The sequence below is a fragment of the Trichoderma aggressivum genome (genome assembly GCF_033847375.1).
Source record: "Trichoderma aggressivum f. europaeum strain CBS 100526 chromosome Unknown scaffold_005, whole genome shotgun sequence".
NCBI classification, from domain to species: domain Eukaryota; kingdom Fungi; phylum Ascomycota; class Sordariomycetes; order Hypocreales; family Hypocreaceae; genus Trichoderma; species Trichoderma aggressivum.
In genome coordinates this window covers 202,730-221,433 of record NW_026946371.1, presented here as the reverse complement: position 1 = coordinate 221,433, position 18,704 = coordinate 202,730, and the positions used below count along the sequence as shown (strand labels likewise).

The window sequence follows — 18,704 nt, the reverse complement described above, 5'->3', positions numbered from 1 at the left end:
GAAAGCACAGTGCTAAATATAGTTTGTAGACAAACCTTGATAACGAACATACATAAACAACTGGCCCCCTCAGAGGCCGGTCAACCCAGCTAATTACCTCATAATACAACAACACATTTGTTTTGTTCGTTTTTCCATCTTCAACTTCAACAACAGCTTCCTCGAGACTAAAAAGAATATATACTCCTCTTTCTTGATAGGTTTAAGAGTCTGGATCGGCGAGCGCAAAATGCAAATTAGTATCGCGCGCTTGAAATCTCCAGAGACACGTCCCGTCGTGTCAGTCGACCTCAGAACTGGACGTGAGATTAATGGGTTTCCCGGAAACTGCGGCAGACATGTCTCAAATTGATGGTAGGTCTCCATTCTTTGTTCTTTCAGATAATTAAAAAAATGACTTTGAATAGAAGTCACCGCGAGATACATCCGAGACGCTCTGCGAATCGATCACCAGGGTCGGGATGGAGCGGGAACTTTTACGATGTTATGCTTATTACGCATAAATTGTGATGGGGGGGAAGGGAAACGATTGTGATGGCAATACACACAGCTGTATCGTATGGACACGCGTGTGGACGCAGCTGAAGCGCGAGCTGTTGCGAATGATGCTCAAGTGGCTGCAATGACGATCGTATTGCTGCTGTTAAGCTCCGCGCGTGGGAGATGTTTGTTCACTAACTATGTATCAACCTGGTTCCTTGACTTAATATCTTAGGTTTAAGAACCTAGGTAGAGCGTCAGGCATAAAATGCCATCCATTATCGTTTCCTTAAATCTCCAAAGACACATCTCGTCGCGTTAGTCGATGTATCTTTCCCGCAATTGATGTCATACCAAAGTAATCAAAAAGTCTCAAGGGTATATTCTCTTTTTATCATATCCTCAACATCTACAGCTTCACTTTCACCCGCTCATGCCTACATCTCCGCCTCCTCCCCTCGCCCCCATGGCCCTCTCGGCAGCTTTCCTCCTCTCCAGGCCCTCGTCCACCCACTTCTGCACTGCTTCGTCGCCGCCTGCATCCAACTTCTTCTCGACAACATTCTTCAAGACCTCGCCGGCGAAGCCCACAAAGTTGTGCCTCCGCAGCGCGTTCTCAAAGAGCCAGTCCTTGCGCTTGCGCTGCTCGCGCTCCAGCAGCTCGTCGTCGCCAAACTCCTGGGCGCGGATCCGCAGGTCGCGGCACATTGCCAGCAGGTTGAACCTGATCTCGGTAGCGTCGTAGCGCGAGACGCGGCGCTGCAGCACGTCGACGACCTTAAGGGGGAAGTCCTCGGCCGTGCATGCACCGTGGGAGATTGGCGCGGGCTGGAGGCCGTCGAGCTCGTAGAGAGTTCCGTCAATGGGGGTGTAGGCGATGAAGTGGAAGACGTCCTCGGAGGGCTCGCCGGTGCGGGCGGTCTCGTCGGCGAAGGGGCTGCTGCGGGCGAAGCTGTTGTGGACCTCGCGGATGAGATCCGAGTTACTAAGGGCCTCGCCGCGGAACTCTGGCGGGAGGACCATTGTGAAGTCGCGAAAGTCGTGCATCTGGGGCCCGATGTCGACGTCCTGCGTCTTGTTCATGAGGACGCTGAGCAGGGCTTGCGTCGCGCAGGCGTTCTGGATCGTCTGGGCGGCGAAGAAGATGCGCTCAGAGGCATCGTGGTCGAAGGCGCCATCGAGAGGTCCGTCGGGCGTAGCATAGGGCCGGTCGGTCGGGTATTTGAAGAGGAAGATAACGCCGTAGAGGGGCTGAAGGGTGAGGAGCTCCGAGGGGTCGAGGGTGAGGAGTTCTTCGAACTGGACGTTTTTGACGCCGAGGTTTTCGATGAGGGATGTGAAGACGCCCTGAACATGTTAGCCGGGGATTCCGTCTATATAGAGATGGATTGGAGTAGAGCCGAGCAGGAGATAAGGGATAATGGCATACTGCATCAGACTCAACTACAATGCAAAGCAAGAGAATGCGTCAGTTTACAAACAAGCTTCGTTCATGTCGATTTCAAAGCCGTGAGCTTGCTTACTCGTGTTCCAGCCGCCGCTCATGATGTCACGCTATGCGCCGTCCAAACGACAGCCCGGCCAAGCAAATGGAGGGGAAATTGTGCAATGAAACAGAATATCGTAGCTGAAGCAGAGCTTCTCGAGCAAATTGTGCAGGTAATGATGGTGTTTTGTGGTAGTTGGTACAAGGCAGTTCAGTTTGTGACGACAGCTTGGCCTGGGTATGTCAAATCGCCGATAAGATAAGAGGTCCGCAGGCACCCCCACGAGTACGTACCTGAAGAATATCCGTGAGCTAAAATCGCTTCGTTTGCTTGTGCCATGAATATATCACAGCAGTTACTGGAGAAATATAGATATTATAGTAGCAGCTATTTGATAAAAAAAAAAAAAAAATTTAGGCATTGTAGTAAATACTGGAGAAAATATAACTATAGCAGCAGATACTTGAAGAACAGGCATATAATTTACTGCGTGGGTGTTCAAAATCTTCTTAGTCTCGGTTTCTCCGTCTTCCACTTGCTAGGTATAACGTCGAGAACTCATGAGATGCTTCCATCATATTCACAGATTCGCTGATGCTCTAACTATCACTTTTTATAGGTACACGAAAAGGCCCGAACCCGCAAGCCTTTTATTTTCTCTCATTTTCGTTTCTTTTTCTTTTTCTTCTCCTCTTGTGTTTCGTTTTCAAGGGCTTCATGTGAGAAACCCCAGTTTCAACGCCCCCGCTCTTTACAAAATCTACAATCGCTAATCCCACATTATTAAATCATGTTCATGTCCCTTTTATGCATTTGCTAAGCTCCCGCCACCCATATACTCTTTACACGGCAGAGACTTGCTCTCGAACGGCTTTGTCTCTCTCCATCCCCTCGTGGCTGTTTTGTCCATCTTGCTGTGACATCTCATCCCCCTCCGCCTCAGTCGCAGTCTCTCCATCGTGATTTGCATTGCTCTCTGCGGCGGCCGCTTCAGCTGCTGCCGCTGCCGCCGCCGCCTCGGCCTCTCTGCGTCGAGCTTCTTGGGCTCTTGCTTCTGCTTCCAGATTTGCAATGTGGCGTTCTGCAACGCCGGGCGCAATACTGGCAAGGAACAGGAGACCAGCTCGCTCCAGCCGTCTCAGCTGTCCTGCGAGCCAAGATTCTTGGCCACGACGCTCGGCAACCAGCCTCGCGGCCATCTGGGCCGGGTTGGGGCTTCCATTCTGATCTGCTCCAGGGGCGCCATCACGGCCTGCAACTCCTCTTTGTCCAAGATGAGCCGGGTCTACTGCAGGGAATACATTTTCAAGATGCCGTCCCAGTGGGCGCCAAGCCTGTTCAGCAACACCAGCCAACAATCCAGTGCTGAGAATGAATACGAAAAAGGCGAGAGCGATTATGGTCAACCATCTCGACCAGGAGGCGTTGGGAGACATGAAGAACCACACAAACAAGGCAAGACGAACTATGAGCCAGATATGAGGAGCCGCCTGTACCAGCAGATTGGGCAAACCTGCACGAGGGTTGCCAATGTGCAGGCGAATTATGCGAGGCGGTAGGTCATCTAGCCGTTGCTGTTGCTGTTGTTGCTGTTGCTGTTGCTGTTGCTGTTGCTGTTGCTGTTGCTGCGGTGCTGGAGCTTGGTAGTTTTGAGCAGGCTGCCTTACGTCGACCCGGGGTGTTTGGTGAGCAGCATCATCTCTGCTTTGCGCCTGCATCGCGTGGATCACGCTTGGGTAGCTAGCCCTGGTTCGGAGCTGTTGATGGTGACCGGGTGGTAAATACATCCTAGGCGTATAGTAGGCCTCAGCCACAGCACCGTTGAAAACGAGGGCGCGGGGACCCTCTGGAGAGGAGAGGATGTACACCTCGACACCTTGCCGCGATTGAGACGGGACAAGTGAGGGTGCCGACATGGAGGCGGCATTGAACGGGCCAGAAACCGATCTCAGCCCTAAATCGGGCGTGGCTCGACCACTGCTAGCTCGGGAGCCACTGTTGGCAAAGACTGAAGTAGTAATCCCCGGTTGGGTGAATGGACGATTGTGAAGCGAGGCACTAGATGCACTTCGGCGCAAGCCGCTTTGGTGCAGTGCGTTTGCCATGGACATGGGAGTCTGGTTCGCATCCGCCCCTCGCAGAATGCCATGAACATCAGTAGGAGTCAGTGCGCCGTGGGGTGGCGCCGAAGCCGCTGACGGGCCGCCCGCTGCATTTCGAACAACAGTCTCTACATGATAGCTGTGGCCGTTGGGTCCAATGGTCTCGCGGTAGATTGTATGCGTCGGGGCCGGGCTTGCCCTTCCACTGTTCGACTCTGAAGTGTACCCCCCGTGGTTCGCACCAGCGGTGTCGCCAACGCCGCGCATGCCCATGTACGCTCTGCCACGCTGGTTCTGGTTGACCATTCGAGCCATGGCTTCTCTCTGGATCTGGGTCAACCATTGCGTCATACTCTGATGCTGCTGCTGAAAAGCCGCTGCCTGTTCAGGAGTATGAGCCGGAGAGTGCGAGCGAGCGGGGGATGGCATCCGAGGTTGAGACAGAGCAGCATTAGGGGTCGGCTGCAGCACTGATCTTCTTGCCATTCCAGGCGGAGGAGGGGGTCCCATAAAAGCAGCATGCGGAGGCGTCTGTCGCTGGAGGTTGGGAGGCTGGTTTCCTAAAGCCGGGCTCTGGGTTCCAGACAAGAAAGATGGCGTTGAGGATACGCTATCGGAAGCATCTCTTATGACAAGATGAATTGTCTGCTGATCGGGGCTTCGAACCTGCAAGGTGACGGTTGTGTTAGCGCTTTCTTGCTTGGCAAGCAAATCGGATGAAAGAAAAAGCCAACTCACAGCGTCTGCACCGAACACATCTTGTAGACTATCAGTCTCGCGCAAAAGCGCTCGGCCACGGTAGATGAGCCGTTGGTTCTCGTCAGACGGCCGCAAAGGGAGAGTCTGTCGGATCTTCTCCTTGAGCTGCTTGATGGTTGTGGCGGCCGCAAGTCCAGGGAAGAGCAAAGGGCGATTCACGCCCACGGACGGCGACACTACTTGGAGGTTGACGACGGGCTGGTCAGACGAGGCAGGGTCTGCGCCCTGGGCCGCTTGGTTGAATAGCTCCGAAGCCATATTCGGGAGACAGCTTGCATGCTACCAGGCTATGGATGGCCGGCTTCGGTAGAGAAATGTTTGTCTGGTTGTCGCGTAGCAGAGAGAAGAGAGAAATAAAAAGTGCCGAATATTAGAAATCGTGCGCTTGTGTCATGTCAGACAGGGCTCTAGGTAGGGATGGCGACTTTTTTGGTTTCGGATGCGAGAAGGCGCACGCAGCGCTCGAGTCGAGAGACAGCGGTTAATGCCGAGGCTGCTTGGCGTCTACAGCAGGTTGACAAGGGCGCTGTACCTGTCGGAAGGCAGGCCGAACAAGGGGAGCGAGGAAAAGGAGTGGAAGGCCGAGCGCTTCAGTTCCAGGGAGGTGATGCAAGAAGATGGACAATCGATGGCTTCAACGGACGGAGCTGACAGATTGCAGTCGGCCAGGTACAGGTACGTACCGCACCTGCCAGTTGCGCGACACCTGAGGATAGACCCCATGTGGTTTAGCGCCATGCAGACTCGAAGGGTGTCGCGTTTGTAAGCGAATTCCGCTCTCTGACCGTCTTCTTGATGACCGCTAAGTACTAAGGTATGGAGTACTTGGCGAGAGAGCTTTGTATTGTGGCAGCTTTGTGCGTGATGCTGGAGACTGGGAGTACCGAGTACAAAACGGCCAAGTACCTTCGAGTTGTTGCTTCACTTGAATCAATTACGAGACCTGACACATCCAGGTACCTTTATTGGTGTAAGTACGAGTACTTTATATAAAGCTACTAAGATGGCGACCTTCACTTCCAAGCAGAAAAAGAGGGCAAGACGTAATGCAGGGGGTTTTAATTGACGGCTCTCCGGGCGCAGGTGGATATTGCAGGTCAAGCAGCGCGTTTGCGTTGGATTTAGGGCAAAGGGATTGGATGAAGCTGGTGATTGGACCCAATGGTGGAAGTTTGTGCATGCGCATATGTACCTGCTTTAGGTACAGCACAGGGACAGCTCTGCACCTGATTTATGCCCTCGTTTCTTCCTTCTTTCTTCGTTTGTTATATCTAAAGACTGGTTACTTGATATCGTAGCTTGATGAGCATAGAAGGATAAATATCCGTAATGCCTATTATCGGACAAATGTATCAAAATGCGGATAATATCACCCCAATTCCGACATCAGTGTCTGCCAGGTTTAGGTACTAAGGTAACCTCACGATTCCATCTGTGCAGTGGGCGGTAGCATCAGGAAGCAAAGGACATCTGGCTTCTTTACCCATGCTCCCGACCATCGGAACAATGGCATCGCATCATTCTTTCAATGCCCCATTTAGGCAGTTTAAGTAATCGTGCAGGTGATGTTGTTCCGTAAACATTTCTTACTCCCAGAGGTACATAGCACAAAGTACACATGGAGCTGTCAAGAGAGAGATGCTCGGCCTCGGCAGATGTTTGCGCCGCACGCACCAACCAACCATCCCACAAGCCATTGGATGCACATGCACCTCCATACGTCATCCGGCAAACCCTCAAATAATATATTCTACCTCGAGCGCATCGCATCTCCGTCGCCTGCGTCCAATCAATGCCTGTCCGAATTGCCTAATTGAGCACCGTCGCCGAGTGCACAGCTTTGATCAGAGGCGCCTTCCATCATGGCGATACCGGGAATCGGCTCCAGCCGCCTGTTGTATGGTGGCGGGGGAGGAGCCTGCTCTCATCTGTTCTCAGCATCCTTGCGCGCAAGATGCTCTACACGAGCTGCTGCCGGCCGACGGACAGGCCCAATTGCCCCTAATTCTAGGTCTATCCGGCATATCCCATCTTCACAGCGCGGGTTCTCATCACACGACTCTGGCAAACGACCCAGGTTCTCCCAGCGGCTCGGCGAAGCGCTGCGCAACAGCAAAATCACATGGTATCAGATCCCAGTAGGATTGGGCATAGGTTTCTTGGGGCTGGTTCAATTTTACAAGGTTTCGTCGAGGGAAAGGGAGAGGCAACGACAGGAGCAAGAAGGAATCCGAACACCAACGTCAAGACCAAAAGTGCGCCCTGAAGGACCATGGTAAGAACTCCTCTTGTTGTATAGACACTGAGCCATATAATCTGCGCAAAGCTGATGAGGTGTATTCTAGGCAAGTCCAGGTCATGTCCACTCTTCCGCTCAAGGCCCTATCTCGGGTATGGGGCTGGTTCAATGAACTGACAATCCCGTACTACCTACGTGTTCCTGGCTTTAAGCTATATTCCTTCATCTTTGGAGTCAAGTGAGTTGGTCCCCGCCGAGATCCAAAAAGATGATGGAGACAAGTTGCAGTATTTTTTTCTCCTTTGCTGACTCATTCTCGTTATGATACAGTCTTGACGAAGTATCCGAACCTGATCTCCATGTATATCCCAACCTCGCTGCCTTCTTCTATCGAACTCTTAAACCAGGTGCTCGCCCATTGGATCCAGACAATCATGTGCTCCTCTCTCCGTCAGACGGCAAGGTTCTCCAGTTTGGTCAGATTGAAAGCGGCGACATCGAGCAAGTCAAAGGCATGACCTACAGTATCGACGCCCTGCTGGGCAAGCACACGCCTACATCTAGCATCTACAGTGGACTGTCCGACCAAGCGCGAGAGCACCCCCAACGGAGCCACGGCGGACCCATTGGCGATGAAGAAATCGTCAAGCAAGAAGAGGAATTCGCTAGGGTCAATGGCATCTCATACACGCTTCCCGATCTCATGTCGGGACCCAAAGACGCCCGGGCTAAGCATCCCGTTACCGACGAATCTCTCAAGGCTTCCTCTCCCCGCGCCGTCTCCGAAGTTCGCGCTGAGCTTGCTCTCGGCGAGAAGCCTTGGTATGATTTGCTCTCCCCCGACAAGACCACTTCTTTGTACTACGCCGTCATCTATCTCGCCCCGGGAGACTACCACCGCTTCCACTCGCCTACCAACTGGGTCGTCGAGAGCAGACGCCACTTTGCAGGAGAACTCTACAGCGTTTCACCCTACTTGCAGCGCACGCTACCCGGCCTCTTTACCCTCAACGAACGTGTCGTCCTCCTCGGTCGCTGGCGCTGGGGTTTCTTCAGCTACGTCCCCGTGGGCGCCACCAACGTCGGCTCCATCAAGATCAACTTTGACCGCGAGCTTCGCACCAACAGCCTCTTGACCGACACCGCCGCCGACCTTGCCGCTGAGGAAGCTGCAAAACGCGGCGAGCCGTATCTCGGCTTCGCGGAGGCGACTTACGAAGGCGCAAGCTCGGTGCTACACGGCCATGCGCTCAGGAGAGGTGAAGAGATGGGTGGTTTTCAGCTCGGCAGCACAATCGTGCTGGTGTTTGAGGCGCCGGCTACTTTGAAGACTGCAGACGGGGAGGAGAAGAAGGGATGGGAGTGGGCGGTTGAAAAGGGACAGAGGCTGAGGATGGGACAGGCGCTGGGTCGGGTGCTTGAAGAGTAACGAATGAGTTTTAGATTAAATACGATTGGAATCTTGTATAAAACAGAATACATATTCAAAAGAGGAGGAAAGTAAACAAAGACAAAAAAAATATGCATTGCATGTAGCCTACATCACTCATCATCAGCATAGGAGTACAGAATAAACTCAATCACAACCCATCAAACTCGCATATTTTCTTCAAAGGCTAACCAACAAGAAAAGCAAAACGCTCACATATCCACCCTCTTCAGCACGCAAACCACAAGCCATCTCTTCCTCTCCGTAATGTCGTCCTCACGCTCCCCGTCCCACTCCCTCTCCACGCCATCACAATCCCTCTCCCACATCCTCTCCACCTCCACGCCGCCCTCCTCTCGCAGCGCCCCCGCATCGAAGAAGGGCGCCATCTTGGCCCTCCCCGTGTGAAAGCCCGCGACGACCCACGCCCGCGCCTCCACCGTCTTCTTGAGGAAGTACCCGATGGACCGGCGGAGGTTCTCGTGCTGCCAGGGCATCCAGAGACAGTCTGCGACGAAGAGCCGGTCCGCGAGGTGGGCATGCGAAGAAGGGAACGCTGACGAGGCGTCGTCGTCGAAGACGCCCCATTCGTGGCCCTCGACGAGGATGGAGGCTGTGACGAGAGAAGATTTGCCCGTGGGAGCGAGTTCCGGCTTGGTGTTGCGGGCGACGTTTTCGCGGAGCGTCTTCATGATCGTCGGGGCGGGATAGTCCGTCACGACGACGCTCGCGGCGCCGAGAAGGCCGGCCATGATGCTGGGCAGCGCGGTGCCGGCCCCGAGCTCGAGCGTGTGCAGGCCTCTCGTGTCGAAGCTAACATCACCCCCGAGCCCCCTGTCCTGCCTCTCCTCCTCCTCATCCGTCTCCAACGAGTCCCTCTCGATAAACTCAGCCAGCAGCAACGACGCGTTCCACAGGTAATGGCTGAACAGACGGCGGTCGGTCTCGCGCTCTGGTTCGGCGAGTTCTATTTGGAGCGTCTTGGGGAGCTTCGGCGAGGCGTAGAGCAGGGAGTGCTCCGCGTCGCCGTGCTGGTTGACGATGTCGTCGGGGAAGATGACGCCGAGGGATGTGGAGAGGTAGTCTTCCGGGCCGTCGGGCTCGTCGCCCTTGAGGCTGATGCGGGCGGTGAGCGTTGCCATGTTGATTCTATAAGGCTTTTATTGTCCCCGGAGACTTGGTTGGTATGGTTGAGGTGAGGAAAGGGTGATTGATAGATGTGTGTGTGTTTTATCTCAAAATTCTTCCCTTGAGGTCAGATGTGGCCACTCTATTGATCAGGTATGTCCACCTCCTCAGAAGCAGAGACGAGATGAGTCCGAAATAAATCCTTCTTTTACCCCAGGAATATATGACAAGACCAGGCCCAACGTTCGTCTTATGTGGATGAAGCTTCAACCTTCAGATGAGATACTCAAATTCTCTCTAGATCCCCCCACACAACCCCGCTCTCCTCGGCGATAAGAAAAGGTGAAAAAGGCTTCAATAAGGCCAGGAGATGTTATATTCTGTTTAAATTCCGTTTTCAGTCTCGAGCGTCTTTGTTTCTTCACGGCTGATGTTTCTGTAGTTGGTGATTTCCCAGGTCGTTGGGCGAAAAACACATCAAGGTGGGGGTGCAAAGCTTAGTGGTACCTCTTAGCAGAGAAATTTGCCAATCCCGCCTCCGCCCACACAAAAACTCCGAGTCACATACCAGAGACGGTGTAAACAAGCAGTCTGGACATCTTCAGAAACGACTTCACAAAGAATTTCGATCAAGTGTTTTTTTTTTATATCTGTAGATGTTTTCATATTAATATTTTTTTTGTTTAAAAAATATTTTTGCTTCATGTCATATGACATCAAATAATATTACATAACAAGCCATCTTGTCATGAGATGCCCGTGCCTCATACATCTTGATCCATACAAAAGAAAAAATCCCTCCCGAGTTCGTGCAAACAAATGAAATGGTAATTATACATGAAACCACATGCAGAAGCGGTAAAAGATGTGATGCAAAAAAACAAAACAAAGCTTCATGCTTCAAGTGCCCCAGGGAGGTAAGATGGATATACCTTTTGAGTCCCTGCTGTAAGTCCTCCTTGTTCCCATCCCATCCCGTCTGCGCCATCATTTGCCCAACATGTAGTAGTAGTAGTATATCAAAACAGGGTATCAAATCCAAAATTACCCGCTTCGTCCCAGCGTTATAATATTTCCCATCCAAGAATAGCCCAATATACCCTGGTCCCAGTAGAGATCCCATGCGCCGTCTGCCATGCTTTATAAAAGTCATGTTATGAAGTGTTGATTCAATATTCGAGTTTCTCATTTCTCTCAGGCGAGAGAGCAGCCCCTTCCAACTTACAAATCAGAAGCACCGGTGTCCAGCATCCGCTGCATCTCCTTGAGCTGCTCCTCTGTGGGGTCGTCGGAGATCCAATGGCCCTTCTCATCATCGGCGGCATTGTGGAAGCCCTCGGCGCGCTTCAAGGTCTGGACATCAAGATCGGTGACATAAGACTTGCCATCCGAGAGCTTGATGCGGACCTCGTGGTCGGTGGAGAGCATCATGTCATCCTTGGCGAGGCGTCGAGGGCCGTCAAAGACAGCCAGGACGCGCTTCTTCATCGTCATCTGTCCCTTGTTGAAGCCCCAAGAGGAAGGGTAGTCGCGGCGCTTGTTGCGACCACGCGACTTGGTAGACAAGGGAACACCACCTCGGGAGTGGGTCATGCCGCGAGACTTGGAGACGCGGTTGAGAGAGTTCTTCTTCTTCAGAGACGAATGAGCCGACTTGGCAACATCGTCCGCCTCGTCATCGTCAGCCATTTCATCGTCATCCTCCTCATCCTCGGTCACAGAGGTCTGGGTGGTGGCGGGCAGGTTGTTCTTCTCCAGAGTCTGGTGAACGTCCTTGTCGTCAGCAACCTTGGACAGGTGCTTTGCGTTGATGGCCTCGGCGGGGTCCTCCTGCTGAACAATGCGCAGAACACAGTCGTCGAGGTGCTCGTAAAAGTCTTGAGCATTGGTAAAGGTCTGCGAGCAGGTGCTGCACTTGCCGGTGGCGTCGGGGGCATAGCCGGCGAGCGTCTTTGGCGCAACAGCGCCGGAAGCCCTTCTGCGGCTGTTGGGGGGAGTCTGCTCAACGCCGTGGACGGCAGTCAGGTGTCTCTTGAAGACGTCTGCGCGGTTGAACGACTTCTCGGCCGCGGAGCCAGATCCGGGACAGAAGCCACAGACCATGGTGCCCTTGTAGTGGGTCAAGGTGTGGCGGTTCTTGTCATACTTGCGAGCAAACCCCTTGACGTGGTATTCACACGTCATGATGGGGCACTTCTCGGGTCGCTCAGTCTGGTGAGTGAGCATGTGCGCCTTGAGATCCTTGAAGGTCTTGCCGCACTCGGGATAGGTGCACATGTGCTTCTCCTTGATCTCGTCGCCGCTGGGGTAGTCGGCGGAGACGGGGGAGATGAAGTTGTTGCCGCTGTTGCTGGCCTTGCTCATGCTCAGGCGGCGAGGTCCAACGCCGGCTCCGGGAGTCATGGTGGTTGATGTCGCATACGGGCTGGTGGTGTATGCTGTGGCTGGCTGAAAGGATCCGTTCTGCAGGTATGGCGAGGAGCTGCCGGTGCGAATCATATGAGGCTGAGGAGAGGAGGAGAGAGCAGAAGGAGAAGTGGGATACTGAGGGGCGGCAGGCTGGTAGTGAGTCTCATAAGAGGAAATGGTCATTGGCGGCTTGGAGATTCCCGGATGGATCAGAGAAGGATCTGTAAGCGCGAGTGGTCAGTACATGTAAGCAGCATGATAAGCAGCACGAGAAAGCAGAATGCAGAAAGGCTGCCGCAGAGGGCCCGATGGCGAAAACGAACGGGGAATTTGGGTGTTGATGAACTCTCATCAGGCGCGGTTGCAGCAAGTCAAGGGAGGTCAGGCCAATTTGAGGGTTTCTGAAGATGGTTGGCTGAGCTGAAAACTGACTTGCCGTCGCTCTTAGCGGGGACAAGTAAGCCAGCCGAGATGGGGACCACCAACCAGATGTCTCAGTGAGACACCCAACCGGCACGGTTGCAATGATGCGCGATTGACAAGGGGAAAAGGAGAAGAGGAGGTTTGACGCGCGGTGGTTGATTGATTGATTGTGATCAGGATGATTGTGGAGATACACAAGACGGAATAAATAAGAAGCAGGCGGAGATAAAAAGGGAAAAAGGAAAAACAGAAAAAGGGCAAAAATAGCAGCGGACGGTGATGCCGAAGCGTGGTGTTGACAGGAATGACGACAAGTTTCGGTTGCCGTCAACCGCTAGGGCCAGCCGAACAGAGGCCGCCGGCTTGCAGTCGCAGCGTGCAGCGCCGCGCAGCGCATCCGCATAGTGGGCTCGGGCACCGCCTGGCTGGCTATGCCAGTGGGTTTGCAGTGCAAGTGCAGCGCTGAAGGCAGGGATGCGGCGCCGGTTCGGGGGGCCTCTCAGAAGCCAGAGAGGGCCTTGAGGGGCAATCTGGCGGGGGTGGCCATGGCACAAGGGGGGGGACTATTGGCGGCCCAAAGAGGAAATGCCCCCGGGCAGGCTGCCACCTTGGACATTTTTTCCCATTGGGTTTTGGGGGGGGAAATTGAGTGAGAGGGAAGCGCAGAGATGGTGATTGCAGAGGCAGAAGGCAGAAGGAAAAAGGCAGAAGGCAGAAGGCAGCAGGCGATGGGTGTGAAGCAGGTGATGATGGGAAAAATAGGCAGTACAAGGAAAAACAACTTACCAACAAAGCTCTTGGGGTGCGCAAGGCTGGCAAACTCAAAGGCCGTCATGTCGTCCAATCCGTTGGGGCCAAAGGCTGAGAACTCGACAAAGTCGCCGTTGGCGATGCCCGGCTGGATACCGAGGCCCTGCACAGTCCAGTCCATGCCAATCTGGCCGTGGTTTGACAAGGGAGATCCGACGGCGGACGAAGGCGCAGAAGGCGCCGAGGCAGTGGACAGGCCGGACGAGGGCAGATAATCGTCGCCGTACATTCCAGGAGAGGTAGGGCCGTTCATCATGTAGCTGGCATCGGCAGTGTATAACGAGGGCTCGTAGCTGATGGTGCTGGGGCTGGTATAGAGCTCTTGGCTGGTCGCACGCTGGACATATGAGCCGTAGGCATCGGCGGCGATGCTCAGATCCATGGGCGCGGAGGAGTAGACGGAGACGTGGGATGGTTCGAAGTGTGTGTATTCATCCTGCTGCTGGGGGAACATGCTGAAGCTTTGCCCGGCCAGAGAGGCCATTGCGAAAGGCTGTTTAGACTCGTGGCGGAAAGCTGGTTTTGACTGGTTGCTTCGCGCGCAGCCTTGGTGAAGCGCGGCGCGAGTGTTGGACTCTTTTGTCTTGCAGCGAGAGATGGCTGTGATCTCTTGCGCTTGGAACCTGGAGTCGCGAGTGGGTTCAATGGAGCTTAAGAAAGGCGGTTTGCGACGTTGCTGTAGTCTCTTCTCAAGGTTGGCGCAAAAGGTGAGAAAGAGAGGTATGTGGTGGTGGAGGTGGTAAGAGGGCGACGGCGGTGGTTGTGGTAGATATAAGCAGGCAGCAAACGAGGGTCCGTTGTAAGTGAGTCAAAGGTCGTGGTAGGCAATTGGATCTTGCAAGTAAGAGTAGGCAAGGTGTGAGGTTGTGCCGGAGGTGAAGTTATACTTGTATGGCTGAGATGGTCTGTCACCAGAAGTTCGGTTGAACATGTTGGGGGCTGCCGACGAAGATATAGCCCACCGAATGCATCGTGGTAACAGGGACCCAGTCTTTGGATCGCCCATCAAACACAGATTCGACACGCCGCGGTAAAAGACCAGATACATGTACCGCCCGTTCCTACATGGTACCTAGAGGTAGGGCTCTCGCTCTGGCGCAAGCCTCATCCGGGGGGCGTGGCATACGGCACAACCATCATCGATGGACAGTAGCAGGTAGCAGTGCCCCCAAGCCGCCTCTCCGAAGGATAGTGTGTATACCTAGAGCATTGCAGCGCAGTGCAGTGCAGTGCAGTGCAGAGAAATGCCAGGCAAAGGGGAGGGGTGGGAAATACAGAACGGCATGGCATGGCATGGCATGGGTCAAGCCATGATAGGGGCGTGGACGCCGGCTTGGTGGGATGGGATGGGGGATGGGATGCTGTGACGAGGACCTGGATCAAGACAACATACTCGTAAGACATTTGATGAGAAAAAGCCAGGGGCGTGGCTGTAGCCCAGAGCGGTGGGAGTGTGCACCACCCCCGTGGCGTGCAATTAGATCAAAGCCCGATACCCTTGCACCCTCAAGCAGGCGTGAGGGGCACTCGGCCCAAACAGGCATGGCGCGATTCCTCAGGCCTGGGAATCAACTCCAAGCATCCAGCCCTGGCCTGCCACAGACACATTCGGACACCTCGGCTTGGGCTTTGGACCGTCCTCCGGGTCGCTTCCCTGTCCTGTCAGAAGCTTGGGAGAGCGCCTAAAGAAATACCTACTGCGATTGTAGGAAGCCCGGTAGCGCTACTTTTTGTGCCCCCAAAGTTGGGTGGCGCGGTAGGTATGGGGTACGCGAGGGACGGAGTCATCCCCTTGGGGGGCCTGGCTGGTCTTTTTCATCACACACACGCTTTTTTCTTTTCTTTCTTTTCTTTTTCTTATTGCGTCGAGAGTTGTGTCAGTGTGTGTCCAGGTTGTTGATTGTGAGCTGGCATTAATCTTGTCAGCTTCAGTTCCAAGTACGCGGTTGCTGCTCCAGCCCCCGACCAGGGTTGACATGCTACCGCACCGCAGCGCTGAGTTGAAAACGTGGAAATTAATCTAGCACTATATGATGATGTTCTAGGTGCATGTAGTTAGTTTGAGGAAGCCTCTGCTTCCGTGCGAGGCTGAACCAAGTGCCCATCACTATCAACACCGGGAGATGACTGCATAGACGTCGTCTTCCGGGGCTGAACTAGGGAGTGCCGCAAGCCCAGCAAGGGCGCGTGTTGCAGTGCCGAAGGCCAGCCAGCAAGGGAGATTGTCGCTAAGCGAAGCCATGAGGACGTTCCAGAGACGACAAAGACGCAAGCTCTGGATGCTGCCTTTGGCCCCCACAGGCCCTGCGAGCAGCAAGAAAGACAGAAGGCGGTCCGCGCTTGAAGCTGTGCCTGCCCGTGGTGCCTACGCTTGCATTGCCCATCTGAGATGGCTTGGTTCTCCGTTGCGTGCTGAGGCTTTCCGGCGGCACGCGCAGAGTCAATCATTGATGCATGTGGCTCGTACGCCATCCCGGTCCGGGGCCCCGGCTACAACCGCGTGCTGCCAAAGGGGAGCAGGCGAGACAAAGCACAGATGGAAAGCATTCACTAAAGCCAACATGAGCTTGCAGGTTCCTGTACAGTATGATATGTTACGAACTATCTAATGGCCTAGCCCGATGAGACTACGTCTATCAGTTTGCTTTGCATGCCATGCCACGCAGTGAACTGGTGCTGGTGCTGGGCCGGGGCCATCGTCTTACACATATCGAAGGGTTCACACAAGAGGGCAACGGAGAATTACGGGTTCGTATTTCAGACCTATGACAACAGACCAATCGATTACACGGCGACAAGTGCGGAAATCTAGCGGATCGACCCCGATCCTTGACTCGTTGCAGAGCACCTGTAATATTATCTGGCTGGCAATCATAGATGAAGAGCAGCTAGCAGAAAGGGCAAGGCAGATAACATGTGGAGTTGGTCGAAGCCCCATGACTAACTCTGCCTACTCGTACAAGTCTCTGTTTTTTTCTTTATATCGTACGAGTTGCGAGTGTCGCCCTAAAAGCTAGCACCTTGGATGAGCACTATACACCCTACAAAAGAGTGGATAATAACCTCCGCTTCAACGTCAGGACAAGGCCCGCGGACTTTGAGAGGTCTGAGATGGCGCGCCTTCCCAATAATTGTCCCCAGCATCATCCCGGACCGCACACAGGTCTGAAGCATACAGTAGGTGCACATACTCGTACGAATAGGTACAGGTTCGATAGTGGGTAAAAGAAACAGCCAGGGTTATGGTGCCTACTACGGAGTAGTTTAGGTACCTAGTAGTGTGGGCAAAAAAAGGAACATGCGCCAACATTATGCATGTCTCGCCCACCACGCATTCGTTGCCGTATTTTGTGAAACCCATCCAATGGTGACCGATTGACTCACTGCTATTTCTGGACGCTGGGCAAGTAAAGATACGAGCAGAGCATGCAACTCAAGACATGAACCAGAGAAAGGACAAGAGTTTGTTCTTTCTTTGCTGCTGCACCCCTGCATGTTACACGCCCGCATCGCAATTCGGCCAATGACAGCGCCGGGTCCGACAAGGAAAGCCGCTGCAGCTCCCGGCTCCGACGGATGCGCGCATCGTCCGTCAGCGAGATTTCCCCCTTTGAAATCCTTTTGTGTCTTTGATTCCTCACCACGTTTTTAGCTACCGGGGGGGGGGGTTGGCCCAACGAGAAGACGGCCAAGGAACGGATAGGGAAGGATACCATATCAAGAGCAGCAAGAAGGATTTCGTTGGTGGTACATACAGGGTGAACTGTGGGATATTGGACGGACCAGGGGAGGAAGAGGAAGAAGCGGGACTACGGAGGGGCTTCCCAAAGGCTGCCGCAGATAGACCTCCAACCAGACAATGACGTGCAGGCCCAATTGGGTAATTCGTCTTGTCCGGAGCGAAGCGCGGAATATACCACGGAATGTTGACGGAACACCAACACCAACACCAACATCACGCAAACGCACCCACCGCACCGCACCGCACCGCACCGCACGATGGAAGCCGGTGACATGTTTTGATGAGCATCCGCGCGCTCAGCCGGGGCTCACAAGGCGTTGCGTCGTGCAAAGCAAAAGTTACACGTGGTCTAGAGGTTTCGCCCTGGTTTTGGTTCTTCTCATTCCGCGGTGCCGGCCGGGCATGCATGTGCGAGCACTCCATCTACACCATACACGTACATATCAACTATACACGAACATGCAATCAGGCAAGGCAAACTGGAGTTTACCCGCGTGCACATCAATGCCTATTGTCAAAACTCGTCTGGTTAAAGCTACGGCACCACAAATCCACATTTGCATGTAAAAAAAGACGCAAGACAAAATAAACGGTTTACTCGTTTTAGCCAGACATTCAACGGCTCGTCTTTCGCGCAAGGCCACACAGGTGAGCCCGTTTCGGCAATAGGTGGTCAACTAACACCGGAAGCCATGGGCGCGAGGCAGAAGAGGCAATAACATGGAGGAATTAATTAAAAATGCTCGGCGACCGGACCAAACAGTTTCCGAGACATGAATGCCGTCTTTTTGCAGGGAATAAAACAAGAAAATGAAATGGGATTGCGCAAAGAGTGCTCATGACTCTCTCTCTCTCTCGCCTTGTTGGTTCGAGGTGCCCTGCCAAGTACAGGTGCTATGCCCAGAGGGTAAAAAGGTACATGGCCCCAACCAAGGTATGTACCTCCCCATAGAAATCGATACGACCAGATACGACGCGAACGGAAGAGAGCGAGATCCATCGGTTGGCATTCCGCTCCAGGCAATGCAAAGTTTCCGCACTAGTATCGACGGTAGATGGAACTGGATAAATTAAAGGGGACAGGGATGAGGGCAGGCGATTGAGTTGGATGGGGAAGGCTTGGGGTGCGACTCAGTGCTCTCGGTACTCCGTACACGCGGGCTGTACCTGTGTGCCATGCGCGGCACATGTACTCATAACAACGTCCGGGGCTTGTACCTACAGTACCGCTCAGGCTAGGCGCCATGCATCTCAAACTTCAATTTTGACTGCAGTAGTTTGGTATTAACTGACAGCATTACCGATCAAACAAAACAATGTCTTGGCCCCGAAGATTACTTTCCGGCAAGCAAAAGAAGCCTCCGCGAAAGCGGCAACAATCAGAAAAGCCAGAGTAGAGAGAAAAACGCGTCGTTGCCACCAGCAATCTCTTCCCCCCTCCCTCGAAACTATCGACGGACGTCAAATCTATTCTTGTCTGCCTTCCGTACCCCCATCCAACAGGCAGCAGACAAGGTCATCGGCCCTTGGCAGGGTGAAAGTGAAAGGAAGCAGGAGAATGAAGACATCAATCAAGCCGGCTTACCAGGGTGTGTCTCTAAGTTGTGCTCAGTTGTACTCGTACTCGTAGTATCTGATCAGGCCGGCCGCTCCACGGGTCTCCTGGATCGCGAGAGCCAGCAATCAATCACGAAAT

At 53.7% G+C, this 18,704-nt stretch overlaps 6 protein-coding genes across 6 annotated transcripts; 1 reads left to right on the top strand and 5 right to left on the bottom strand.

The window, feature by feature from the left end:
- Positions 1-903: 903 nt before the first annotated feature.
- On the bottom strand, positions 904-2,025 carry Triagg1_1989 (uncharacterized protein; the record flags this gene model as incomplete). Its single annotated transcript, XM_062896119.1, has 3 exons — positions 904-1,827; positions 1,910-1,923; positions 2,004-2,025. 3 exons carry the CDS (start codon positions 2,023-2,025, stop codon positions 904-906), a joined length of 960 nt encoding a protein of 319 aa, XP_062758845.1.
- A 784-nt stretch (positions 2,026-2,809) lies between these two features.
- Positions 2,810-5,086, bottom strand: Triagg1_1988 (uncharacterized protein; the record flags this gene model as incomplete). Its single annotated transcript, XM_062896118.1, has 1 exon — positions 2,810-5,086. One exon carries the CDS (start codon positions 5,084-5,086, stop codon positions 2,810-2,812), a length of 2,277 nt encoding a protein of 758 aa, XP_062758844.1.
- Positions 5,087-6,690: 1,604 nt separating this feature from the next.
- Triagg1_1987 (uncharacterized protein) lies at positions 6,691-8,496 on the top strand (the record flags this gene model as incomplete). The annotated part of the gene is made up of 3 exons (XM_062896117.1): positions 6,691-7,103; positions 7,174-7,305; positions 7,398-8,496. The coding sequence occupies 3 exons, from the start codon at positions 6,691-6,693 to the stop codon at positions 8,494-8,496; spliced, it is 1,644 nt and encodes a 547-aa protein (XP_062758843.1).
- Positions 8,497-8,708: 212 nt separating this feature from the next.
- On the bottom strand, positions 8,709-9,638 carry Triagg1_1986 (uncharacterized protein; the record flags this gene model as incomplete). Its single annotated transcript, XM_062896116.1, has 1 exon — positions 8,709-9,638. One exon carries the CDS (start codon positions 9,636-9,638, stop codon positions 8,709-8,711), a length of 930 nt encoding a protein of 309 aa, XP_062758842.1.
- Positions 9,639-10,845: 1,207 nt separating this feature from the next.
- Triagg1_1985 (uncharacterized protein) lies at positions 10,846-12,216 on the bottom strand (the record flags this gene model as incomplete). The annotated part of the gene is made up of 1 exon (XM_062896115.1): positions 10,846-12,216. One exon carries the CDS (start codon positions 12,214-12,216, stop codon positions 10,846-10,848), a length of 1,371 nt encoding a protein of 456 aa, XP_062758841.1.
- Positions 12,217-12,955: 739 nt separating this feature from the next.
- On the bottom strand, positions 12,956-13,750 carry Triagg1_1984 (uncharacterized protein; the record flags this gene model as incomplete). The annotated part of the gene is made up of 1 exon (XM_062896114.1): positions 12,956-13,750. One exon carries the CDS (start codon positions 13,748-13,750, stop codon positions 12,956-12,958), a length of 795 nt encoding a protein of 264 aa, XP_062758840.1.
- Between the last annotated feature and the right edge of the window lie 4,954 nt (positions 13,751-18,704).